The sequence below is a fragment of the Rhineura floridana genome, chromosome 17 (genome assembly GCF_030035675.1).
Source record: "Rhineura floridana isolate rRhiFlo1 chromosome 17, rRhiFlo1.hap2, whole genome shotgun sequence".
Classification (NCBI taxonomy): domain Eukaryota; kingdom Metazoa; phylum Chordata; class Lepidosauria; order Squamata; family Rhineuridae; genus Rhineura; species Rhineura floridana.
The window spans coordinates 2,154,109-2,181,185 of record NC_084496.1 but is presented as its reverse complement, the minus strand read 5'-3'; the positions used below and the strand labels follow the sequence as shown (position 1 = coordinate 2,181,185).

At 45.8% G+C, this 27,077-nt stretch overlaps 1 protein-coding gene across 4 annotated transcripts in view; it reads left to right on the top strand.

The window, feature by feature from the left end:
• The window catches only part of NHERF2 (NHERF family PDZ scaffold protein 2), a 60,741-nt gene that overhangs the window by 19,971 nt on the left and 13,693 nt on the right, over positions 1-27,077 (top strand). For all 4 annotated transcript variants that reach the window (XM_061600052.1, XM_061600053.1, XM_061600051.1 and 1 more), the window contains exons 3-4: positions 19,734-19,913; positions 25,471-25,624. In XM_061600052.1, coding sequence (XP_061456036.1) covers positions 19,734-19,913; positions 25,471-25,624 — 334 coding nt within the window. The remainder of the gene's footprint in view (positions 1-19,733; positions 19,914-25,470; positions 25,625-27,077) is intronic.

Here is a 27,077-nt window from a genome sequence, read left to right as displayed (position 1 = left end):
TGTGGGCCACCTTTGCGCATGTAATGTATGAAGAAGTCCTTCCTGTTGTCTGTTCTGATTCTCCTGTCAATCCTAGTGTTGTGGCACCTACCCTTTGGAATTCCCTCCCCTGAAATATTAGACAGACGCCGTCTCTGTTGTCTTTGGTGCCTACTGAAGACCTTCCTCTTTCATAAAGCCTTTTAAGCAGAGACCTTATCCCGGTCTGCCTCTGTGTGGGAATTGCTTTTAATATGTTTTTAAAGCTTTTTTAAAAAAATAAGTTTTTAAAGATGTTTTGTTTCAATGTTTTTAATTTTTTTGTTTTAATTGGTTAAAACATTATTAAAAACGTATTAAACAATTCTGACACAGATGCAGACTGGGATAGGTCTCAACTTAAAAGTCTTGTTGAAAGAGGAAAGCCTTCAAAAGGTGCCGAAAAGATAGCAGAGATGGCGCCTGTCTAATATTCAAAGGGAGGGAATTTCACAGGGTCGGTGCCGCCACACTACATACATACATACTATGAGAGAGTTGGGGAGAGGGAGAGATTTGATTCTGTTTGCATTTGAAGGCAAACTGACCTAATTTACACTTTCTGAAATAATATTGGAACCAAAACACAGCCATCTTTTTTTTTGTAGTGTTTTATTGAGATTTCTAGTAAATGTAACAACAAACAAGTAAAATAACAAAGTACAGTACACATGTCACTCTGTATAAAATAGAAAAAGGGTACATTCAGCAACAGAAGCTTTATATATAAAACAGAAAGAATACCAGAAAGCAGAATAATAGAATTAAAAAGCAGGGTACACATCCCACCAAAGGAAGAATGATGAGGCCAGCCTCGCTTCTGTCCCATCTCCGATAGCATAACATAAAAAGGGATACCATATGGGAGTGAATTTATCAGAGCATGTCTCCCCCCAAGCCTTTTTTCACTCTTGAGTTAATTCTACATCTAGTGCAAGTTGCCAAAGTCTGCTAAACCAATTTTTTATTGATAAATGTTCTGCCCCCTTCCAATTTTTGGCTGTTTCAAGCCTCACTGCAAGTAGGAATCTGGATAGGAGAGACAGCTGAGTTTTAGGAGCAATGGAACCCCTTTAAGGAAAAGAAGTGCCAGGGCCAGATCTGGGGTAATTGTGGCTTTAAGAGCTTTACTAGCAATTTGAAAAACATCACTCCAGAATTGTCTCACTTTATTACAGTCCCACCATAAATGTAGGAAAGAGCCACAGATCGGGCATCCCCTCCAGCACAGAGGGGAGAGGGAGGAGTTGATATGGTTGTTTGACTGGAGTAAAGTGCCGCCAATGTATAACTTTCAAAACATTTTCTTTGATGAGGGCTGAGGGGGCTTCTATCACTCCATCCCTCTTCTGTGATTTCCCTCCCCTGATCTTTAGCCCAAGTTTTACATGCCGAATTTTCTTTTTCATATTTAAACTCTGATAGGAGGCTGTAAATTATAGAGATAGCGCCTTTTTGGCTAGACGTTGCTTGTTTACGCAGGGCTTCATAGGATGTCAAAGAACGTGGCAAACCTTCTACTTTGTAAGTTGTGTTTATAAAGGAGGGTACTTGTAAGGTTCTGTACCAGTTGACTCTTAACCCGAGGCACATTTTTCTAACTGAGAAATTTGTAAACGATGTCCTTGATCAAACAGATCTCACAGTGTTAGCAATCCCCTCTGCTCCAAACCTTCAAATTGCCTATATTTGTCAATGTTATGAAATTTGGGGTGATCTAGAAATGAAAGAAGAGGGGACGGCGAAGGTGCTAGTTTGTGGACCCATCGAGTCCAACACAGCCAGCTTTTGAAATCTGTACTTCTCTGAATTTGGCAATCCAGTTCTCCAGCCAAGTAACGTGTACAAGAATGCATCTACTAGGTGTAGTCGCAAAATGGATGTTCGTGAAAATGACATTAACATGCATTACGTTAGGGAACATTGCTTTGCAAAAATGTGTGTATATTAGGTAAAATTGCATATAAACAGGAGTTAATCAGGAGAAATTTCCTGATGAATTTTCATGAGGACTCGGAGTCTGATGTGGAAGTGTGGAAAACTAAACTTAAGACTGGAAACATGAGAGAAACCAACACTGACAGATTCACCCATCCCCATGAGAGAGGGAGAAAAAAACCTGCTCAGCTGCCTTCCCACCATGCATACTTTTCTAAAGTACTGTCATATCCCTTCCCGCATTTCCTTTTTTCTAAACTAAAAAGCTCCAAACAACGTAGGCTTTCTTTGTAGGGACCTGTCCGCCCCCTGCTAAGTTTGGTTGCCCTTTTCCATCTCTACAATGTCCTTTTTTAAATTGAGATAACTAGAACTGTGCACAGTTTTTCCAAATGTGACCCCACCTTTAAAGATTTGTGTAAGGATATTGCAATGCTGGCTGTAAGTGTCTGGAAAAAGCCAAAATCAAGTGATTTCCCCCCCTAACATCCACACATACTAGGAGGATGTTTGCAGGGACAAAAAAAGTGTTGCGAGTCGACACACAGGCAGCTCTTGCTGAAATGGAAATCAAGGTCATCTGCTCGCCTTACTAAATAGCAAATGCCGCTGTTATTATTAACAGTAATATTTATTCAAAAGCCTGAGCTCGGTAGCACTACGAGGATGAGATTTGGGAGGCAGGCATGTTCATTTACTGGTAACAAGATGTTCCCTTGCCAGCTGTTCCTAATTTGGCTTGAACTTCTACATGGGCTTAGTTCAAGCTTAGTCCCAAACCATTGTTTCAGGCTGGCGCCAGTGGTCAGCCAAATTGAGCACTGGCTGAGGGCCCTGGGGTCTTGGAAGGGCCCCTCATTAGTTCAGCCCAGCTGCAGCACCACTCCCTCCCTCCACTTGCCGGTGATTTTCAGCAGCAGCCAATAGCGCTGCTTTGGAAAGGGACCCAAGCTCAGGTCACATCTGTGGTGACCGCCTGTCATTTTAAGTGACCTCACATGTTTTGATTTCATAGATCTGTTGGCCAGGGCATTGCATTCTGGGTAACCTATGATGGCAGATGGCCAGCATGGATGGGAGCCAAGCTGAGTGTCGACTGAAAAAAGCTGCTTCCCATCCACCGCCGGAGTGTCTCTGGTGGCGGGTGGCACTGCTGGCAAAGTGATGGCCGTGGTCCTGAAAGCGTTTGGTGGCATCCCCCGCTGTCACAAACAGACCTGGGCCCTGCCCTGTTTTGTTGTAGACCCATCGTCGGCCCCGTGCCAAGGGCCCCCCAAAGTCTAACCTCTACGCTTTCTCAAGTGAACCTTGGCAGCAGCTGCGTCAGTCTCCCAGGGACTCTGCATGCCCAGCCCTCCTCCTCCCTTGCCCGCTGGCTGTTCCAAAATACTTTGTACCTTCTTTGTCAGGCCGTTCTTGCTGCGGGAGATAAGAATGACAGAGCAACACTGGGAATGTTGGCTCGCTACCGGGGCAGCTGCTTCAGAACTTGCAGCATAGTGAGCGCTCCGAGATAAACCGTGAAGAGGAACTGTGTTCCTCGCTGATAAATATTTTTTTGGACACTGGCTAATTTCCCACCCTGGTCTGCGCAGAGAAAAGCTGCAAGGGCCCTGGTCACATTCTTCCACTCCTTTCAAGGGGAATAACCAGCTGAGGGACGGATGCATGTTTGCACCTGACTAGCCTACAGTGGGAGAGGAATTGCCAACTTTCCCTTCCAATCTTGGGGTCATTCAATGCTGCAGACTGGCCTTCACTGACTTGGCACCCTCCAGAAGAATACAGTGCTGTGGCTGATGGGAGCTGTAGTCCAAAACAGCTGGAACTTAGCACCAGGTTGAGGAAGGCTGATTCAGACTGCAGTCAGGGGCTGGAAGTGTGTATTGCTGCACCAGTGGACACCCTCATGAGGGGTAGCTGGTGTTCACTGGCACACCGCCCTAGAACCAACGACTAGTAGCCATTGATAGATGTCTAATCCACAAATCTGTGTTAATTCTCCTTAAAAGCTACCTACCCTATTTAAAAACACAGCATAAAAATATTACAGTTGACATTTATATAAATACATCTCATGTCTCAAAATCATGTTGAAGTATGGATTGACTCTGTCTCTCTGTATGCCTCTCTCTGTTTTGCAATGTGAAACATCTGTTTGTAATGCTTTGCAACTTGAAAAACATTTTCCTCTCATTATAAGTGAAGCTGGCAGACTTTTTTACCACTGAAATTAGATAGGTACAACTGGCCCATGTAAAATTGCCTCTGTGTGTGTGTGTGTGTGTGTGTGTGTGTGTGAGTGAGTGAGTGAGTGAGTGAGTGAGACAGGCACCTGGGCTTCACCATTTGGCCATGCTAGGAACTGAGGACAGCCTTCACCACCCTTGTGCCCCTGCCAGATGTTTTGGACTACAACTCCCATCAGCCCCAGCCCCATACGACTTCACTGGCTGGGGCTGATGGGAATTGTAGTTCAAAGCACGTGCAGCACGCTAGGTTGCCAAAGGCTGCCCTACTGGGTTGCGCTACAGAGCATTTCTGTATGGTAATGAGAACATAAGATCACCGGATCTTAACCAGATATGAAAGCAGTGGTGGCCACCAACTTGGATGGCTTTAAAAGAAGAGTAGACAAATTCATGGAGGACAAGACTACTAAGCAGGATGGCTGTGTCCTACCTGGGCTGTTGGAGGCAGTATGCTTCTGAATACCAGTTGCTGGAAACTGCAGCAGGGGAAATTTGCTCTTGCACTCAGGTCCTGCTTGCAGGCTTCCCATAAGGGATATCTGGTTGGCCACTGTGACAACAGGATCCTGGGCTAGATGGACCACTGGGCTGATCCAGCGGCCGGGCTCTTCTTAAGTTGTTACAACCCTTTCTTCTTTCATAATCAAGAGTTTCACCTCCAGTTTGTATGGGAATAGAGTGGCACTCTGTAGAAGCGTGGTAGTATTTGGAGAACTCGCTCGAGGCAGCGTCCTCAAGTTTGCTAAAAGGCTGGGGTTCCTCCTCTTCGTTCTGTAGAACAGAAATCCCTTTTTGCAACACATCAGAAACAGAGAAAAAGCCATTGCTGGGGGGGGGGGAAGAAAAGCACCCTGATTTCCCTCCTCTTCTTGTGAATGGCCATATTTTAATTTTTCAGTGTCAGGAAGGTTTTCACAGCTAATTAGGTTCTGCCTCTGGGCGGGTACATACATTCAGTTACTCTGGTGGCCATACATGTAGATCTTTATTTTTGCCTTGGCAGGCAAGGCCCATGGAGAGGTGGTGTGATTCCTTGCTGGACTTGGAACACTCTCCCTTTGTCTGTTTGTGTCTGTATTGGATTTAAAAGACATGCTCAGTAGAGATCAGGGGAGACCCTTGACTGGAAGATCAGCAGAACGCTTAGCATATATTGTGTCCCCAGAACAGGAGTCCCACTGCATGGGACACTGAGTGCTAAGGGGCTTGTTTCAAGTCTGAAACAATCAATCAGTATTTCATCATTTTCTCAGTATGGCCTGATGGGAGGATCCTCATCTTATTGTTAGAACTGGAGCCACGGAGAGGTTGGAACAGAGGCTTCTATTTTAAGATTATACTGCTTTGGCCTTCAGTGTGCAGCCTTTCCCAGCTCTTGCTTACTTGGCAGCCACGGACATAATAAATGGCTGTTTGTGCTTCTGCTGATTAGACGCAGCTTGGCTCACCTACCTGAGTCAACTGGAGTACTGATTTCCCTGTGTATGTGCCCTGCAGTGCACCTGTTCTGGGGCTGCTGTTGTCTTGCAGTGGTTAATTCTGTGGTTTGGGTGGCTTTTTGGTATCAGGGCTTGAGCTGACGGGGGTCCTGAATCCAAGATCTGAGGGAGGCTGGGCATGGATTCACCCTTTGCTCCAGTTCGGGCTGTGGGAGGTAACTGTAACAACACAATCCACAGATCAGAAAGAAAGCCTCTAGGACAATAGAGAACTGGTGTGGGATAGGGTCAGATGCATGTCCCAGACATCAGATGTTGTGAAGGAATAGGGCTTCCAGTCATCTTGTATTTGGTTTTTGGTTGTAAGACTTGGGTAGTAAAATGATTGCTTCTGGTTTTAGAAGCTCTCTTGCCCAGGAAGGGCGAATGTTCACAGAAAGGTTAAAAGTACACAGGGAAAAGTTCTGCACAGGAGGGTGAAAGGTTCAGCCTTGGAACCTGGCAGTTAGGGAGAAATAGAAACTGAACCAGGTCTGTACTCTCTCTCTGGTTGTCTAAAAGGTTGGAAGTGGTGGAAATATTGTATGTGAGTCAAACTGGAAAAAGGGGGAGTTAGAGGTTTAAAGAGCTGGAGTTGAAGACCTTCAAGAAAGGTAAAAGGCTGAAATACTTTGAGCTGGAACACTGGAAAGTGTTTGAGAGTGCAGTTGGGCATTGCAGCAGAAAGGATCCTGGGGAAGACCAAGAAGGGACCCAGAAGCTGAACCAAGGGTAGCAAATTGATAAGTATTGGCTTGGTTAAGCAAACAGTCTAGAATAGGTCTAGATGAATGCATGTATTTTTATCTCTGTTGATGTTTATCTGCTCTTGCAGTCAGCTTCTCAAACTATAGAATCAGTTCTCTTTCCTTTAAAAAAACCCACCTGAACTATTTAACTTGTTGCCTTTAAGTAAAAGCATAGCGTTTAGGGGGAAAAAGGCTTTGATGCCTCCTTCTTCATCCCACGCCTAAACGCCATGCCATTCTACCCAGTATAGGGAGTAGGTTGAGCCAATGAAAGTCCCAAAGGTTAAAGAGTGGAGGCAGTGGGGGGAAAGCAGTGGAGGTGGTGGTGGTGGGAAGAGATCCACTTGGTAGCAGTGGTGGATTTAAGGAGAAGGGCTGGTTGGCTTGCCTGTCTTCCTCCTCGTGGTGCAGGCCTGTGCTGTTGCAGATGCACATTCCTCCTTGAAAAACGCCACAAAGAAATGCTCCAAATCAAGGGCAGATGTGCAGAAAATAAATCCCAAATGGTGTTTGCCTGTTCTTCTGTTCAGAATTTTCCTCTTTAAGCTGCTTTTATCCTTGAGGGGAAAGTATGGAGGCAGCGGGGCAGGGGAGAAAGTCTGTCCTCTTCTGGCAGTGGAGGAAGGCAATTTTGAGAGGAGAAATGTCCTGAGGAGACAGTGTTTAGCCTCTCTCTCACTCGCTGCTCATCCCTGCAAGGTTGCAGCCTCCTACAATCATTTCACTTCCCCACCTACCCACCCACCGACCGACATGAAGAAAAGGGTCAGAGCAAAGTTACATACAACTCATCCCATGTAGTTGGGCCTATAATGGCAGGAGGTTTGATGGCACATTAAAATGAGCAACTAAATAAAGTTCTCGTGCAGCTTGTCTTTTGCATGTAGCTAATTGTGCAAATCACAGCAGTGTGCACAGATATCTTCGCAAATAGATGGTGTTGCATCTGCATCTACAAATGTGAGCTGTGAGCCAGGAAGTTTCCAATTCAAATTTTCACTCTCAACGAGTTCTTCTCTCTGAGCTCTGATTGTAACATACAGTTAAAAAGTACTTGTCTAATTTTCAAGATAATGTATTTGAAGTCCCTGAAATGCACCAGATAAGTGCTTAGAAACGTTATTACAATCTTGGTTTGCATGCTACTCTCAACTCGCAGTGAGAGTTGCAAGCCCTACCTAGCTAAATAACTTCAAAATGGGAAGTAAAAAATGTGGACAATGTTTTTGCTTATAGCATTCTGCAATTTCAGGGCAATGGTGCTCTCTTGAGCTTCCTTTCTGCCTGGGAGTCTCAAGATTCCCCCTGATGGATGGAAGGATGGGGTTTGGAATTGCAGAGAGGATGTCCGACCCAGGGGTTCTGGCCAGGGTCTGTTTACAGGCAATTAGTAACACATGAACATCGAAAGAGAGGAAGGGCCTTCATTGCCTGCCAGGGATTTGTCAAGAGGCCCACCTGTCTGGCTGCTCTTGGGATGACAAGAAAGGCAGAAGTTGCCTCAGGTTTCCTGGTATTTTTTTGCAGTGCTTGCAAATGATTTTCCTTTGAATTTACAGCTAAAAAGCAATAGACACAAACAACGTCCAAGGTGTGTCTGTGTATAAATAATTTATAATACATGCAGGCTTAGCACACACACACGATGGAACAGCCGTGCAATTTCCCCAACATGTTGGACTAGACGGGCCATTGCCTAATCCAGCAGGTTGTGCATATGTTCTTACGTTCCAGCATAGGTCACACAGCTCTTCAGTAGGTTATTTGGCTCGTTATAGCCTATACAACTTGCTCTAGCTATTTCCTTGTCTATGGTCTGCCTCTCCTCTCCAGAAATTAACTGTATCCCTTCACTTAACCCTTCACTTTCCCATAGCATGGTCCTTATATCTGCTTCTTCTCTCTCTCCCCTTCCCCCATTGCAGAAGTTCAGGGAGGAGGAATGGTCACCACACACAGTAGTCCCAACGAAAATCATTTAGGGTGGAGAAAGCGGACTGCCCACCTGGCTGTGGAATGTTATTTGGATTCCAGACATCTGGAAGCAGAGTTGCTATTCTACTTCCAGCTTAAAGCAGGACAGCAATGATTGGGTGCTGCTTTAGCCACCTTGGTGCCCTCCAGATGCTCTGGATTACAGTTCCCATCATCCCTAGCATCATACGGCCGTGCTGGCTAGGGCTGATGGGAATTGTAGTCCAAAACATCTGGGGAACACCAGGTTGACGAAAGCTACCTTAGGAAGCCTCATGGCATCAAACCTGGATCTTTCATACGCACTCAAGGAGATATAACCACTGAGTGCACTGCCTTTGCACCCTGGGGGAATCTCTGATGCAGAAAGCCCTTCCAGGCTCCTTCCACACAGCCCCGTCTCATTGCAAAACCTTTTTTGCCTTGCTGGGATTCTTCTAACGGGGGCTCTGATGAGTCACTCTGGCACGGAGAGGGGAAGCTGGCGCCACGCTTAGCAAACATCAGATCGCTGGTGCGCTGTATGAATGGAGACGATTATGCGCAGTGGCAGGAGCTCGACTCCTGCTCGAGGAGAGGAGCATGGGCCGCAACAACAGTTTTGGTGACAAGCTGTTTGTGGGGCAGAGGAAGGGCTGGCTCCGTTCGCTGCTGTTCTTTTTTAAAAAAAAAAATAAATTCTCTTAATGTTAAAGTTACAAGAGAAGTACCTCCCAGAGTACCATCTGGGAAGCATTTGCACAATCTTTCACCTCAATCCTGTGAAAAATTACACACAAGTAGTTTGTTTTACAAATATGCATTAAAATGTTTGTTATACACTGCCTTTGATGGATAAAACTAAGTGGAGTGCAAGACGCAAAAGTGCAATAAAATTTGGACAAAATAGCAGCTGCTGGGCCAATGGCAGGTAGCTCAAAGGCTTTAACTGGTGTGTTCATGGTTTCCAGGAATAAGGACCTGTCCACACTATATATTGAAAGCAGTATTATACCACTTTAAACGATCATGGCTTCCCCCAAAGGATCGTGGGAGCTGTAGTTTATTCAGGGTGGTGAGAGTTGTTAAGAGACACCTCCCAATTCCTCTCACAGAGCTACAATTTTCAGAGCAGATTAACAATCCCTCTTCCTAGGGAACTCGGGGAACTGTAGATCTGTGAGGGGAACAGGAGGTCTCCTCACAACTCTCAGCACCATGAACAAACTATAGCTTCCAGGATTCTTTGGGGGAAGAAGTGACTGTAGAAAGTGGTTGGATACTGCTTTAAATGCGTACTGCGGAGGGGGCCGCCTTCTGTTTTCAGCAAGTTTCAGGATCCTCGCTTTGTTCAGAGCCCTTCATTCCACGCAAGCATTTAAAATACTACTTTGCTGCTTCTGCTTCGTAAGTTACACCGAGGTCTTGGGTTACCTGTAACATGAGCCACTTGCTTGTACAAAAGTTATGGTCCGTATCTAATTTCCCCACACCAAGAGGATCTCTTTATTAAAATGCCCAACTGGATGTCAATTAGGAGCTGCCTTTTCTGCCGCTCCGTAAGGGAGCATTAGGTGGCGGGACATTGTCGTCGGCCCTGTGGGGATTCAGCAACCCCTCAATGCAGACTCCGCAAACACTCCCAGGACACGTGATGCTGAAGCACAGCGGGGACTCCCTGGGTGTGGCCCCAACCTGGACTGGGGGACCCCTGAAGGTCCCATGTAAACGGCTGCAAGCTACCCAATGGAAAAGGAGATGATCTAACTATGGAATTCCCTGTCACAGGATGGCATGATGGCCAGTGACTTGGAGGACTTTAGAAGGCGTTAACTTTAGACAAATTCAGCCATGGTCTCTGTGTAGTGTTTCCAGGATTGGACGCCTGGGAATCACACGTGGAGAGAGTGCTATTGCACTCAGGTCCTGTTTGCAGGCTTCCCTTTGGGGCATCTGGTTGGCCATCGTTAGGACAGGGTGCTGGACTAGATGGGCCCCTTTGCCTCGATTCTGGTGTTCTTACTCTTTTAAATAGAAATAATTGAATTTGGGTTCAAGTGCAGACTTTGGCATCCTGAGAATCATGAAGAGAGAAAAAAGGAAAATCATAGCTCTTTTTAAAAAGCACAGTTTGTGTTCCTTGGGTCTGCAGAGAAGCTATTTCTGCCCATGGGGCTTGGATGCCCTCCATAGCACCTTGTTTTCTTCCCCCGCCCCCTGATTACAACACTGTTTGGCAAAACGTATTGTATTCAGGCGACAGATTCTGGCCTTTTTATACTTGGTACAGAATGATGTTGATGTCATGTTGATGTCTCCTTGATTCACAGACCGAGGCAATTCAATATAAACAAGTGTAAAATTATGCATATTGGAGCAAAAAAATCTTAATTTCACATATACGCTCATGGGGTCTGAACTGGCAGTGACCGACCAGGAGAGAGACCTCGGGGTTGTAGTGGACAGCACGATGAAAATTTCTTGAATAAAAAAAATACTCAGTTGTGTCTCTCTCTTCTGTTGCTAGCTTAGTTGTTTTCATGTGTCCGTTTTTGTTTATTTTAACTGCATGCTTCTGTACACAGTTTTTGCCATGTAAGCATACCTGCTTTTCCTTTTAATTGCCCTTTATTTTATATTGTTTAACAAACATACAACAGGAGTAAAAAAACAAAAAAAGAACAATAAAGAAAAATGATAATATCATCCCTAAGACCCTTGGTCCATCTCACTTAGTACTGTCTACACTGACTGGCAGCGGCTCTCCAACATTTCAGACAGGGAGACTCTCCCAGCTCTACCTGGAGATGCCACCAGGGATTGAATTTGGGGCCCTCCTGCATGCAAAACAGGTCCTCTGCCACTAAGCTGTGGCTGTTCCCCAAATATTGGACCATTTCTCTATCATCTGTTAAGAGATCTGATTTGGTAAAACACGTATTCCTTCCCCCCCCCCAATAATTAGTACATTTGCACAGGAAAAGGCTAGGAAAGTATTTGTTAAATAAATACACATTCAAATGCTTTCTCTTTTGCTGGCTTTGTGTGTGTGTGTGTTGTCATTTTTAATTTGTATTAGTTGGGGCCCCCAAAATCTCTATGGACCTCTGAGAGGGGCTGGTTGTGTGCACAGCTAACAAGATGTTTTTTAACGTATGTGCAAAATCTTCTGCAAAGACCAACTGTGGACAATGAAGGGATACTACAAAATCCTGATTGTCCCTCAACATGAGGGACCATTGGAATGCAGCCAAAGTTTTTGTTGTCTTTTTAAATGTCAGAATGCACTTTGCATTTTGGTAAACATAGGAGATGATTGAGAGTAGCAGGTTGCTAACTCCTACACTTCAAAAGTCAAAGCTAAATAAAATTTTATATTGGCCCCAACTGTAATAAAATTGGATCTTAACAAGTCCCTCCAACAATGATTCTTTGGACTGTGTCCATTCAATCTCTCTCTCTCTCATTTAAAAAAACAAACAAAAAACAAGTCTAAACACATTCATTTAAATGGGATTATTCCCCCGCCCCACCCCCAGCCAAGGTTCAAAGCCCCCTTGTGGAAATGTGTCCTCGAGAAAGCTCAGAGCTGCAATATTATTCAACCAGTTAAATCATTTCCTGTTTTCTGCAGTTTTTGAAGAATTCTCTAAGGCAGGCTGGAAATATTTGCCTATACTCACGAACTTGCTGGCTTGGAGGCCCTGGGAAATATTCTTGGTTTGTTACGTTGGTCAGGAAAGACAAGCCAACTGTCTGTGTGTGCGTGTGTTGCACAGGATGATACAAACTGTTAAAGACAAACTTGCTGTCTCAGATGATGTGGCCTGGCAGTTTGGTTGCTATGGAGGGACAGATATTGCATTGGTTAAATTGTCCAGACTCGGTGGTGCAAGCTGTATTCTCCATTATCCAAAGCGTCATGTTTTCTAGATAAGAAGTGTATATGTGTGTGTGAGAGTGTGAATCTGCAGCTCTGCCAATTGCCATTTTGACTGGCAACATTCCTGGGCCTTTCAAAGCAGGCAGATATGGAAGAATTCAGCCCGCAATATTTTCCCTGACCCAGAGAAAAGGTGATGGGGAACCCTTGCTGGGTATATTTCTGTCCATCATAAGATCAGGCTGCCTTTTTTCCTTAGCCACTGTGACAAAAATGGTAACAGGAGTGGAAATTGCCAGTGTTTGATTACTTCTCCCGTGTTCAGAATGGAAATCAACCCAGCAAATACAATTAGTATTTGCTGTTGTTGCTTTCAGTCTGCAAATGATACGCAATTGGTTATGTTTTCCCCTCCTTTGCATTGTGTTTCCTTTGTCGAAATGATTGGGGCTGGATAACGCAATGACAACATAATTTATGTAATTAATAATAATGAAAATTATGTAAGTGACGTGATCTTGCTACAGCAGATAGCGAGACAAATAATGTCATTTGGGGCAGAAGAACTGCGGCAGAACGGAAACAGAGCTGCATGTGACAAATATAGGATGGAATGGAAGACAATGCCTTTGTACATCCATAAAAGCAGGTTTGTGAGCCTTCGTTTTGGGGATCTGGTGGCTGGCCCCTGTGAGAACAGGATCCTGGACCAGATGGCCACGGGCCTGATCCAGCAGGCTCTTCTGATGTTCTTATGTTAGGTGACACCTTTCCTTGACAAGGGTAACCAGATGCAAAGGACGGAGGGGCTCCTGAAGCTTTTAACAGGTGATGGGGGGAAGAGAAAACTTTGGTCAATACAGCTTTTCTCACTCCTGAACTCTAGAACATTGGAAAAGCCCTGCAGCTGGATCAGACCAAAGGGAGATCATCTAGTCCAGCCTCTTGTCCTCGCAGTGGCCAGCCAGATGCCCCAAAGGGAAGCCCACAAGCAGGACCTGAGTGCAAGAGCAACTGTCCTCAGATGTGATTCCCAGCCGTTGAGGCCTCTGGACCCAGAGGTTTTAATCTAGCCACCATGTCTAGTTGCTATTGACAGACTCAGAAGAATCTCAGAAGAGCGTCCTGGACCAGGCCGGTGGCCCACTTAACCCACCATCCTGTTCCTGTAGTGGCCCAACAGATGTCTGTGGGGAAACCCACAAGCGGGTCCTGTGCGCGACTGTTATTCAGAAGCACGCTCTCCGACAAGTAGAGGTGGAACCCGGTCATCAGGTTTAGCAGCCGCTGATAGCCTGATCCTCCATGAATTTGTCTCGTCCTCTTGGAAAACAACCGTCTGTGAATCTGTCCAGTCCCCCCTTTGAAAGAAGTCTGAAGTTTTAATTAAAGAAAGCGCTGCCAGGTGGGCGGGAGGCTAGACTAGAGGACCTTTCTTTGGCCTGGCTCAGCTGGGCTCTGCTGTTCTTAGGTCCTCCGGCGTTTTCTTTGAATCCTTGCTTTTTTCTGGAGAGTCAGGCTGCTGGCCCTTCTGGATTAGGACCCGGTGTGTGTGTTGCAAGCCTCCAAGGTGGCAAATGTTTCAGCTGGCATGGAAAAAGTCACCCTGGGTGTTGACAGCTCGACATTCCTGCTTTTATTAAATCATATGTAGGACTGCGTGTTTTTCGCTAAATGTTTTATCCTCATCTACTCTGACGGTTTAAAATTAAAAACATAAGTACCTGGTTTATACTGAGTCAGACCGACAGTCCATCCAGCTCAGTATTGTTTACACTGACTGGCAGCAGATCTCAGACAGGGATCTTTCCCAGTCCTATCTGAAGATGATGTGGATCGCACCTGAGACCTTCTGCATGCAGAGCAGATGCTCTGCCCCTGAGCCACGGTAGTTGTATCTTTGACTAAAAATCCAGAAGTTCCCAAATTCAATCCCTGGCGTCTGAGAGCCACTACCAGTCAGAGTAGACTTTCACAAGCTGGATGGACCGGTAGTTTGATAAGGCACATTTGAATGACTGACTTGAATGTTCTGCCACTCGGAAAAAAGAAAAGGAAAATGTCTAAGTGTTCGCTTTTGTTTAAAAACTCTTGGCCTTTCCCTTCTGACTTGGGCACATCTGACTTCATACCTAGCATACTTTTCATTAATGGTGAGCATTTATGCGAGAAATCACATGCTGGAGAGCAGAGCAAATAAAGAAAAAAAAATTGAACACAATCCAGGTTTAATCTGCCTGGCTGGAAATAAGTAACGTGACATCCTGCTTTACTGGGGAAGACAAACAGCTAACCCGTGGAATTCAACACTGGAATCTGCTTTCGATTAGATTACGTTGGGTTGTTTTTGCCTTGCCATCTCCAAAATAATGCTCAAAGCAACTTACCATTGGCTCAAAGGATGCTTAAGCATTTATCTTTCATATCTGCATGGTAAGCCCCTGATGTGCTTCTTAAGGAAGCTTTTTTATTTATTTATTGTTACATTTATATCCCACCTTTCCTCCAAGGAGCTCAAGGTGGCAAACATGGTTCTCCTTTCCCTCCATGTTATCCTCACAGCAACCCTGTAGGTTAGGCTGAGAGACTGTGGCTGCCCCAAGGTCACCTAGCAAGCTTCATGGCTGAGTCAGGATTTGAACCCTGGTCTCCTAGGTCATAGTCCATGCTGGCATCACATAATAAGAAGCTTCTCAGTGGCTGTACTTGCTGCTACTCCAGAAGCTACAGGTGGATGGTGGTTCCAGGTGCCACCTCTGTCCTCAGAACTCCTTGTTCCCTCCAGCACAGAGGTGACGAACTTGTGTAGCTGCCCAGATGTTGTTGGACTCCAACTCCCATCAGCCCAAGCCAGCATGGCCAGTGGTCAGGGATTATGGGAGCTGTAGTCTGATAACATCTGGAGGGCCACAGGCTCCCCAGCCCTGCTCTAGCAAAACACACACACAGAGCACTGTGCTGCTGTGAGCTGTCAGCTCTCTTCTGGAAATGGGGAGGGATTCTTGAAGTATAACTGTTTTGACCAGTGCAGCCACTGGGAGCTTTCTTTCCATTTGATGTCACCACTGGAAGTGTCCATTGGAGGCTTCTTTCCATAGGATGGCACAAGAGCTGGGGAGACTGGCCAGTACAGCCACTGGGAGCCTTCTTTCCATTTGATGTCACCACTGGAAGTGTCCATTGGAGGCCTCTTTCCATAGGATGGCACAAGAGCTGGGGGGACTGGCCAGTACAGCCACTGGGGGCTTTTTTCCAAATTTGGTGCATCTGCACAATCATGGGTAAGGTTTGCATTACTGATTCTTCTTCCAGCTTTCAGATTCAAGTTCATCTGATTTTTTTCCCCAGCAAGGAAAAGGGACGATGAAGGAATTGGAGGGGAAGGCAAAGGATATGGAGACTTTCTCCCTGCCACGAAAGATAGAAACAGTAACAGATCTGATGATCAGATGCCTTTTGGAGTCAAACACGTTAAAAGAAAAACCCAACCCTCTTACAAAATGCTTTTACAACTTGTAGTGAAGGCTTCCTGTGTCCCCTTCTTAAGAGAAGACCTTAAATTGCCTCCTGAATGCCTGCAAGATGCTGGACAGCTCCTTGAAAGTTCAGGCTAAAACCCGGAGTGGATTCCACTGCCCCACCAACATGAAGCCACCAACCACCGCTGAAGTGGTTAGAGTTCACCAGGGCATCGTGTCTCACCTTGGACCGAACCTGCAGGCATTCAGGGCGCAATTGCCACTGCCTCTGAGGCTCTTTGAGCAACATTTCCCTGGCCTCCTCAGATGTGCCTGGCTGTCATTTCTTCCACGTGGCCCTCTCCAGGAGCTCTGGAACCACCGAAGGGCTTTGCCAGGGAGCCTTCTCCTTCAGTGTCTTTCTTTTACACGCATCGACACCATTTTTAGGCCCCATCTCTTCCTGGTTTTCTTAGCTGGGTCCAAGCAGGGAGCCCCATAGAAGAAAGGCCTCATTGTAATTGAACGACTCCCAGTTGTCACTTGTGGCAGGAAGGAATCCCAAGCAGGGATTCTCCGGTTGATCTTACCAGGCAGGCAACTTTTCTCATCATAGAGGGAGAAGCCTCATGTGCAAAAAGTTTGCCTTCTACACCAGAGTCTTGATTAAGTATAGGGACCATATCAGGAATCTGGAAGCCCCAGAGCAGGGGTGGCAAGCCGGTTCCCCCTCCCCCACACATGATGCTGCTGATTAACAACTCCCATCATCCTTGACCACTGGCCCCGCTGGCTGCTGGGAGCCAGAGTCCGTCAATAACCTCTGGAGGACCACAGGTTGGCCACCCCTGCCTTGCAAGTTTCAAGACCCTTAGATCTTCCTCTGAGGTCCTTCTCCAGCCCTCCCCCCAAGGGAACTCAGAGAGTGGTGACAAGGGAGAGGGGCTTTTCAGTGGTGGCTCCCCATCTGTGGAATGTGCTCCCGAGTGAGGTCCGCCTGGTGCCTTCTTGGTCATCTTTTTGGCACCAGGTAAAGACCTACCTTTTCTCCCAGTCTTTTGAGATGATGTTTTAATACGCTGCCAAACCTTCCTGTGGCTGCGCTGGGGTGCTATTGCTATTGTTTGGTGGTGGTTTGTTATGTTTTTATGGAAAAATGGAAATGGACTGCCTTCAAGTCGATTCCTACTTATGGCGACCCTACGAATAAGGTTTTCATGGTAAGCGGTATTCAGAGGAGGTTTCCCATTGCCTTCCTCTGAGGCTGAGAGGCAGTGACTGGCCCAAGGTCACCCAGGGAGCTTCATGGCTGTGTGGGGATTCGAACCCTGGTCTCCCAGGTCGTAGTCCAGCACCTTAACCACTACACCACTACACCACAGTGTGTTTTATTTGTTTTTGGGTGTCAAGCGACTAAATAATAATAATAATAATAATAATAAATCTCCAACTAGCATTTTGAAAAATACTCCTTTTTTTTGCATAAGATACATTACCAACTCTTGAGGCACCCTTCTTTGAAAAGAAGAGAGAGTTAAATTAAAAATCTGCTACCTTCTCCCTTTGTGCTGGGTTCAGCCTACTTCTTGTGCAGACAGTCATTTAGAAACGTTCCTGGTAATTGGATTGTTTACATGCTGCTGTTCCTTCTGAGATAATTTGCAGCCAAACTTTGGGGAGATGTCATCAGGTGGAAACTCTTTTCTCTGGCAAATATGCCTGAGATGAAAAAAGAAAAAAAAAGACAGGGAGAGAATGCTTTATTTATTGCTAGCAGCCTCGTTCCCGGTGTTGCTCAGGAATTTTAAGAAACCTACGAATCAGTGCAGATTTGAACAGTTCAGTCTGCCATCTTGATTCAAAATGACATCCCGTTGTACCCAAACAGAAAAAAAAATCATCTAAAATTCGGTTACAATATCTTAAGAGGTGTCCAAATGCATAGCGATCGGACAAACAACTTTCCAAAATATATAGTAGAGTATTTATTCATTTATGGCATTTGTGCCCCACCCTTTAGCCAAAAACACTCTCAGAGCGGCTTACAAAAATCAGGAAGAAGACAGCCTTGCCCTCAGGCTTACAATCTTAAAGAAACATGACAGAAATGGGAGGGAGGAGTCAGTTCATTCAGTTCAGTATTGTCTGCACTGACTCATAGCAGCTCTGCAAGGTTCCAGACGGGACATTCCCAGCCCCACATTGAGATGTCGGGCATTGAGGGAGAGGACCTTCTCAGTGGTGGCCCCCAAATTGTGGAATGATGTCCCTGACAAGGTATGCCTGGCGCAAACACTGTTATCTTTTTGGCATCAGGGGAAGACTTTCCTCTTCTCCTAGGCATTTTTAACAGCATTTGAATAGCATGCGTTTTAACTTGCCTATCGGTTTTTATGGGCTTTAATTTGGTATGGTTTAAATTTGTATAATTGTTTTTAATGTTCTTAATTGTTGTAAACCGCCCAGAGAGCTTCGGCTATGAGGCGGTATATAAATACAGTAAATAGACAAATAAATAAATAAACTTGGCACCCTTGCTGTGCAAAGCCAATGTTCTACCACTGTTCTAGGCCCTTCCCTTAAGAGACACTGGAAGCTGCTATTAACCCAGTGTAGGCCCTGATTTCAACTCCTGCTCCACTGGAAGAGCAGTGCCGCAAGAGTACAATCATGATATAAAATGTGTTTTTTAACCAGATCGAGGAGCATGCAAGCTTTGGTGTTTCACTGGACTCTACAGCTGGCAGAGTGGAAACCTTTCAGTACCTTTATACCCATGTATAAAGTATCAAAAATGCTGCGTGCTGGTTGAGGCAAAGCTGCTCTTTCTTACTCCTGCATCCTCCTCCCACTTCAATGGAGAACCAGGAAGCTGCCTTATACTGAGTCAGGCCATTGGTCCATCTAGCTCAGTATTGTTTACACTGACAGTAAGCGGCTCTCCAGAGTTTCAGGCAGGAGTCATCCCCATCTCTATCTGGAGATTCCAGGTGGGGACCTTCTGCATGCCGAACAGATGCTCTGCCACTGAGATGCGGACGTTAGTGGCTGAACAGCAGGTGTGAATCCTGCCCAGAATCAAAAGGCGCTTCCTATTTTCCCCATCTGCTTCTCTTGCTGTCTCTGGGCCGTCGCTGTCTGCAGGCGCCTTGTGTGGCAAGCGGGTGACAAACTGGGGCGGGTGCACACTCTCTCTTGTTATCTCACAAATGGAATTATCCCCTGCGTGTCATCACTCAGCTCTCAGTTCAGGGGACAGGGGTGTCCGCGGCCAGGACTTTGCCAGGAGGCTTGGCTGCTGTTCATTTTCAGACGTTTTGCCTGTGTAAATCTGGAGAGGCATTTCAGATGTGGTTAGGATATCGGGGGAAAGTAATTTGCAGATGGCCAGCCTGCTAATTTGCCTTGAAGTCTGACAAAGCAAGAGAAAAGAAGGGAATCCCAGTATCAGATCTGTCCATTTTGGTTTCTCTCTGTTTCTAATTTTTACAATCTCAAGTTCAGTTCGCATCCGTTTGCAAATTCCTGTGTGCAGCCTTTCTCCACAGTCATGAGGGAGAGAAACATGATTGTTTTTTAAGAAAAAGATCTGTGCATTTAGCTTATGATAGGCAGCTTGCGCCATGGTTCTTTGAGGTCCCCTCCTCCAGATTGTCCTGTATAGGGTGTTTAATTGAAGATCTGCTTGCTCAGGCGTGCTTAAAACTGGAGAGGGAGCCGTATGGGTGCATCTAATTTTATCCTTTTGTCATTTAGCAAGGGCATTCAATTTTATTCTATCAGAAGGGGGTGGACAATCAGTTTTTAACAAATGCACTTCCTCTAATTGAGTCTATTTTTGACGTGCCCCAGTTTGGCCTTGGAGATGGGTGGGTGTCTCCTGTTTAGGGTAGTTTCCTTAGTGCATTTCTTCTCATTGTGGGACACCTATTTTTAATTTTTTTAAAAAGAGAGAGGGAGAAACACATACACCATTGCTTTTCTATTTTTTTTTTCAAATTCAGGATTTGAATGGACAAGCCAAAGACCACTGCCCGCGATTGTGTCACCTCAAGAAAGGCCCCAACGGCTATGGGTTCAACCTCCACAGCGAGAAGTCCAGACCTGGGCAGTTCATTCGGTCAGTAGACCCGGATTCGCCAGCGTCCAAAGCAGGACTCCGGCCACAGGACAAGCTCGTCGAGGTAACAGATGACTGGAAGGGATGAGGACCTGAGAGCAGAGGCGTTTCTGCTCAGGCCTCACCTGGACGCTTCCACAGTAGCCCATTGTTCACTCACTTTTTATGGGAAGGGCCATAGCTCAGTGGCAGAGCACCTGTTTTGCACGCAGAAGGTCCCGGGTTCAGTCCCCAGTCTCCATGCAAGGCTGGAAGAGACCCCCTGCCTGAAACCCTGGACAGCTGCTGCCAGTCAGTGCAGACAATACTGAGCTAGATGGTCTCACACAGCATAAGGCAGCTTCCTATCATCCTATGAAAGATTCCTGTTTGTAGGGTCAGCCCATTTTATTGCTTCCCTGTTCAGCTCCAGGTTGGGGATTAGTGATTAATCATTAATTTCACAATAATATAGAAGAAAGAAGGAAAAAAAGAAATTAATAGAAAGAAACGAACACATGGGGAGCTACAGATAATGGGTAAATGAGGATCTTAAAGCACTAATCCCCCAGCCAGGAAAGCAATCAAGTGGGCTGAACTTGCAAACAGGAAGCTTTCAATTAACATGCCTTTAGCTTAAAAGGTTTTCCCTCTCCTGTTTCAGATTTGTATAAATGACCTGTACCAGGCTGAAAAAATAAATAGCTTGGGGCAGGGGGGGGACACTGGCCCCTGTTATCACCTGGATGAATAAATCCTTTGGAACTCCGCTTGTCACCTGTTTCAGAGAGAGAAGTCTGAACCATGGCACAGTTCAGTTGTTACTTCTGCCTGCCCTCTCTGCTGCAAGACACCTGCTCTGCAAGGACACCATCTCCGAATTTGCTTTCTCTCTCTCGCACACATACTCACTTCTGGCATCTGAATCTTTAATGCCTGCAATGCAACAGCACAAGAGCGTGTGTGTCCGTGTGTGGGGCACATGGGAAGTGAGGGTGGGCAGGGCCCGATGACAGATGTCGCTTTCACCGCTCAATACGTCACCGAAAGGCTGTTTATTATTAATTTAGCAACCCCCTGGCACGTTTCCTGGACAGCGCACAGAGGGCCAAGGTGACCTATGGAATTTAGAAACCTGATCCAGGGTGCCCAGCACTTTGGGGCTCCTATAAATGATGCTCAGCAGCTCCTCTGTTTGGGTTTGTGGCGCCCTCTTGGAGACAGGGGAACTGTCCTGTCTCTGTTCTGCGTTTCCTGCCTGGCATCGCTCTCTTTGCATCTCTGCCTCTGCCTTCAGCCACGAAGAACCAACTAGGCACCTACTTAAACAGGTGTGGGCAACAGGCGACAACAAGGGGGCAAATGGAGAAGGCCCCGTCGGACTGTTGGAGAGCTCTTTCGAGATCTCTTGTTAGCTTCTGGGGCCTCTCCGGCGGTACCTTCCAACCGACTGCTTGAGGCAGCTTAACCTGAAGGGGAGGAAATGTACGGGACCGCCTCTGGTGAGCCAGGCCATTCGGGCAGTTGCTAGGAAATGGAGGCCCTCGACAGAGCCAAGGCTTTTGTGTTCCCCCACCAGAGTGCTAGCTGGCTGCTTGGCTTGCATCTCCAGCGTATATTTACATATTTACTGAGGGGTGGGATCTGTTGGCTGGTGCCGATTCAAAAGCATTCCGTTGACCTAAAAGGCTTTGAGTTCGTTCTTTGTCCACGAGCCACTGCTGTTACCGATCCGTTTTCCTCCCTTGGAAATAATATTGATATTAATATTGATATTTCTAAAGGGAAATACCAATATTTTAAAGGAAATAATTGGTATTTTGAAAGGAAATGTCAAATAAATTAAAGGAAATATCGATCAATTGAAGGAAATATTGATAAAAATAGTGATATTTTAGATGAGGATATTTGGGGGGGAAGTTTCCAAGCATAGCCGCAGAAGATCACTATATAAAAATCCAGTTTGCAACAATAGCGAATAAGTGAATTAATGGAAAATTCAGTACCAAATCCGAATTGGGCAGAATTCTAGCGCATCCCTAACATATACCATACATTTAAAGCACATTACCTCCCCTCCAAAGAATCCTAGGAATTGTCATTTGTTAAGGGCACTGGGAATTTTAGCTCTGTGAGTTCTGAGGATTTTTTTTTTTTTGAGGGGGGATGTGCTTTAAATGTATGGTGTGTATATGCACCCTTGTTTACTTCATACATTTCAATCCCACCTTTCCTTCCAGGGTGCTCAAGATGGCTTATGTGGCTCTTTCCCTCCCTCACTCCATTTTATCCTCACAACAACACTGTGAGGTAGGTTAGGCTGAGAGACAGTGACTGGCCCAAGGTCACCAAGTGACCTTCACGGTCGAGCAGGAATTTAAACCTTGGTCTCCCAGGTCTCTAGCACTCTAACTACAACGCCAACCATCTGTTTGGGAGAGGCTAGACTGAATGTAAAGGTGTGACCTGGGTCTCTGGCACACAGTCAGGAAGGGTGCACAATGCAGGTGTCCCCAACCTGTGCATAAGGTTCCCTGGACCACATTCACATGACACACAAAAGTCCTCTGAATTGATGATGATGGTGGTGGTAGTGGACATTCAAGAGGCACAGGTGTGCCATAGGACGACAGAGGTTGAGCTGCAATAGCATTTTTGATTGATTTCCCCTTCTCGCCCCCATTGCAGAAGGAGCGTTATGCATTTTTATTTGGTGAGAAAAAGAGCCTCGTAACCTCCTACAAAAACACCCAGAGCCTGTTTTCAGAATCGCCATCCCTGTAATAATGGCTGCATCCCCTTATTCTCTGACCGTGGCGGTTGACCATGGTGTGCCCCTTGAGACTGTTGGGGCAGAAGGCAGAGAGAGCCAACTGTAGGCTGAGCCAATGACAGGAATCTATCGCGTGTCACTTTCACTGGGTGACCACCGAGTGTAGTGTAAGAGAGGGAAGTAATTTTTTTGAGAAAATAAAATCTGGGCTCCTCCTGAGAGGAAGGGTGGAATAACAACAACAACAACAACAACAACAATAATAAATAGTGAAGATGCTGAAAATTGCTTACTCATTTTAGCCTGCCTGAAGAGGTGTGCGCATAAATATTAAGTGCTGGCCGCTGGGGGGGAAAAGTGACTTGTAACTTTTGGTGATGGATTTGAGTGTTCAACGCAGCACCTTTGGGGGCAAAGAGCAGCTCAGGGATGGTTTTCAATAGAAAACTGGCACATAGGGCCCAATCCGGATGTATCGAAGCCACCTTCTGGATCGAAACCTCCCGGCCGCCTTTCCTCCAGAGTAAGAAATGGTGGGTTTAAGCACTTGTGTGTGTGACTAATATGCTCCTCAGTGGCTGATATTTTTTTTCTCCTAATCCCCAAATTAAAAAGGAAAGGAAAGGAAAAGCCTACAGAGGCACACCATCTGATGAACTGATTAATTGCTTTCCATTGCCAGGTGATAATTGGTGCTTGTACATGAACAAAACGATCCCCTTTGCTTCATTATCCCCGGCGGACAAAAGGACAGTGATTGTTTGCCAAAGCAGCTAGTTGTGCGGAGTGAATTCCTCTTTTGTCCTGGTTTAAAATAGCCTGATCACAGCAGAGCCATTCCCCTTCTGGCTGCTGTTGGCTCCTTTGTTCTGAGAGACAAACCCGCCTTAGCTCTTGATTTTATATATATTTATTTGGCGTGTCTGCGTGCGCGCTGTTTGCTTTAAAAGCTAATGCTGGGAATTAGAACATACGATAGAGCCTGGCTGCTGGGTCAGACCAATGGCCCATCCTCACAGGGGCCAAACAAATGCCCCAATGGGACACCTGCAAGCAGGACCTGAGTGTGAAAGCAGCTCTCTCTGCTTCTGGCTGCCAGCAACTGGCATTTGGAGGCACAGTGCGTGAGGTCCTGGAAGTTGCATATAGCCACCACTACTACTTACCACTGCGTATCACTGAACACTAAAGTCAGGATCATTCAGACCATGGTGTTCCCGATCTCTGTGTACGGATGTGAAAGTTGGACAGTGAAAAAAGTGGATAAGAGAAAGATCAACTCATTTGGAATGTGGTGTTGGAGGAGAGCTTTGTGCATACCAGGGACTGTGAAAAAGACAAATAATTGGGTGTTAGAACAAATTAAACCAGAACTATCACTAGAAGCTAAAATGATGAAACTGAGGTTATCCTACTTTGGACACATCATGAGAAGACATGATTCACTAGAAAAGACAATAACGCTGGGAAAAACAGAAGGGAGTAGAAAAAGAGGAAGGCCAAACCAGAGATGGATTGATTCTGTAAAGGAAGCCACAGACCTGATCTTCCAAGATCTGAACAGGGTGGTTTATAAAAGATGCTATTGGGAGTTGATGATATATAGGGTCGCCAGACGTCGAAATCGACTTGAAGACACATAACAACAAAACTACTTATCATTACTGTCCTTATATCCTCCATGAATTAGAGCATACTTCTTCATGCAGCACATAGCTAAGCTATGGAACTTGCAGTGATGGCCAGCAACACTTTAAAAGAGGATTAGACAGATTCATGGAGGATAATGAGTCTATCAGTGTCAACTAGCCGCAATGGCTATGCTTTGCCTCCACTGTCGTAGGCAGCATGCTTCCAAATACCAGTTGCTGGAAACCACAGGAGGGCAAAGTGCTGTTGTGCTCAGGTCTTCCTTGCGGAGGTTCCCACGGGGCCATCTGGTTGGCCACTGTGACAATAGGATGCTGAACTAGATGGGCCACTGGCCTGATCCAGCAGGCTCTTCTTATGCTCTTATCAATTTGCGTAATCCTCATAAGAGGAGCCTGGGTGTTGGCTCAGGCCAATGGGCCAACTAGTCCGTTACCCTGTTCTCACCGTGGCCCCAACGGGAAGCCCACAAGCAGGACCTGAGTGCAAGAGCAGTTTCCAGCAACTGGCATTCAAGGGCATGCTGCCACTGACAGTGGGGGTGGCTTGTAGGCATCATGGCTAGTAGCCTGTTGATAGCCTTTTCATTGTCGGAGTGACTGTCCAATTTTGATTCTGAGATCTTAACTTTCAGTATGTTTCTTTATTTGTTATTCATGGCAGAGGATTTATATACTGCTTTATTATATATTTATAAACAACTCTAAGCAGTTTCCACAAAACAATATAAAACATATATTAAAAAAACACCACATTCAAAACAAGTTGCCTGGAAATGTATCAAAATATAATATCAAAATATAAAATCAGCAGGGTTTTTTTTTAATGACATGTTAAAATGGTGTGTCTGCTGATGTCATCTTTACTGCTGCCTGTCAGGGTAAGTTGACCCCTCGGTATATTCAGTGGTGCAGGACAGGTGCTCTGAAAGCTTCTTGGGGGCCTGAGCTGTAGAGGGCTTCGTAGGTCAAAACCAGCATGTTGAATTTGGCTTGGAAACTCACAGCTACCCAGCGCAGCTGAGCCTGCATCGGTGTTATATGATCTGCTGGCCTCGAGCCTGTCAGGAAATGGATGGCCGCATTCTGCACCAGCTGCAGTCTCCAAACTGTCTTCCAAGGCAGCCCCACGTAAAGCGCATTGTAGTAGTCCATCTGTTGTGCCAGTGGCCAGTCTCTACCCTGACTCCACTTCTAACCTCGGGGTGTCTCTCCTGTAGGTCAATGGGATCAACGTAGAAGGCATGAAGCATTCTGAAGTTGTGTCACACATCAAGTCCAAGGAACATGAAGCCAAGCTGCTGGTAGTCGACTCCGAAACAGATGAATACTTCAAGAAACTGGGCATAGCCCCTACAGAGGAGAACATCCGAGGTAAAGTGTTCCCCCTCCCCACAAGAATCAGCTTTGGGGGAGGGGGCAGGGATTGTACAACAGAGATATGCCTGCATACCCGGGATACTGAATGAAAAGGCAGAGTGAAATGTTTAAATACATGCATAGATATCTCCACATCTGCTGTCTTGCAAAGGAGGTGTCACTCCCACTTGACATCTGCTCTCTTGCACAGGAAATGTTATTTGTCTGCATCTGATCTCTTGCACAAGAGATTGTGCCCTCAGTGTGAGTCAGGCCTCAGTCCCAGAACCTATGCTCAATACTAGGACTCCGCACTGGGCCACTGGGATATTATCGCATTCCTGTCCTTGTAGAACATAGAACATGACTTATTTTGTCTTGCTGATTGGTTCCCCCTTTAGGGGGACAAAAGACTTGCACCAGCGTATGAGGCTTTGTTAATTTTCATGGCTAGAATAATACAGTAGGGCCCCAGTTTACAGCGATTTGCTAATACAGCGGTCTCAGTTAGACGCAATTAGACTAAAGCCCCACTCATACGGCGCTTGATCTGCTTTTACGGCGGTTTTCAGGCATCGCGCACCATTCTATTCAGTGGGTTCCACTTTACAGCGGTTTTTGCTTTACAGGTGGGGTCCGGAACGTAACCCGCCGTATGAGTGGGGCCTTACTGTAGAAGGAATTGTATTACGTGTAATCTGGTTTATTTTTGCTTGCTTGATTTATTGCTTTATTTATTTATTAAATTTATTAGTCACTTTTCTTCACAAAAATTGAACCCGAAGCAGCATACAATAAAAAGATTAAACCTAACACAAATAAAAAGTTAAAAAATAGAATAGGTGGATAAGACGGTGGAACAGCCCCCTCCCTAAAAGAGGCTGCAGTGTCAAAAGCCCTCCAACCCCCCACCCAAATTAAGAGCCACACCTTTTTCTATGCAGCTTAAGGCAGGATACATAGTTTCTCCCCTCCACCCCAATTTTATCCTCATAATAACCCTGTGAGGTAGATTAGTCTCAGAGAGGGTGACTGGCCCAAGGTCACTCAGTGAGCAAAGTGCCCGAGTTTTGAATCTACAGTTTGTCCTAGCCTGACAGTCTACAGCAGCTGTGCTGGTGGGCTGATGGGAGTTGTAGTCCACAACATCTGGAGGTCACCAGGTTAGGAAAGACTGCTCTGTACTGAGCCAATGTAAGAGCAGATTTCACATCTGCAGCACCTGCTAACAATGGGACATCTAGGAATCACCCCACTGCTTGAAGTCTCTGGAAACAGCCTGGACGGCTTTCCAGTCTTCCATGTTTGCCAGAGAGGAGGGTTTCTCTGAACATGTACAGAGTATGTTCTTCCTCCACCACTGAGAAACTGCAACCAGCTTTCATGCATCGGGGATGAAGAGATTAAGTCCTTGCAGGTTTATTTGTTGAAGTGTTCACTTTCCTAAAAGTATATCAAGGCAGAATAC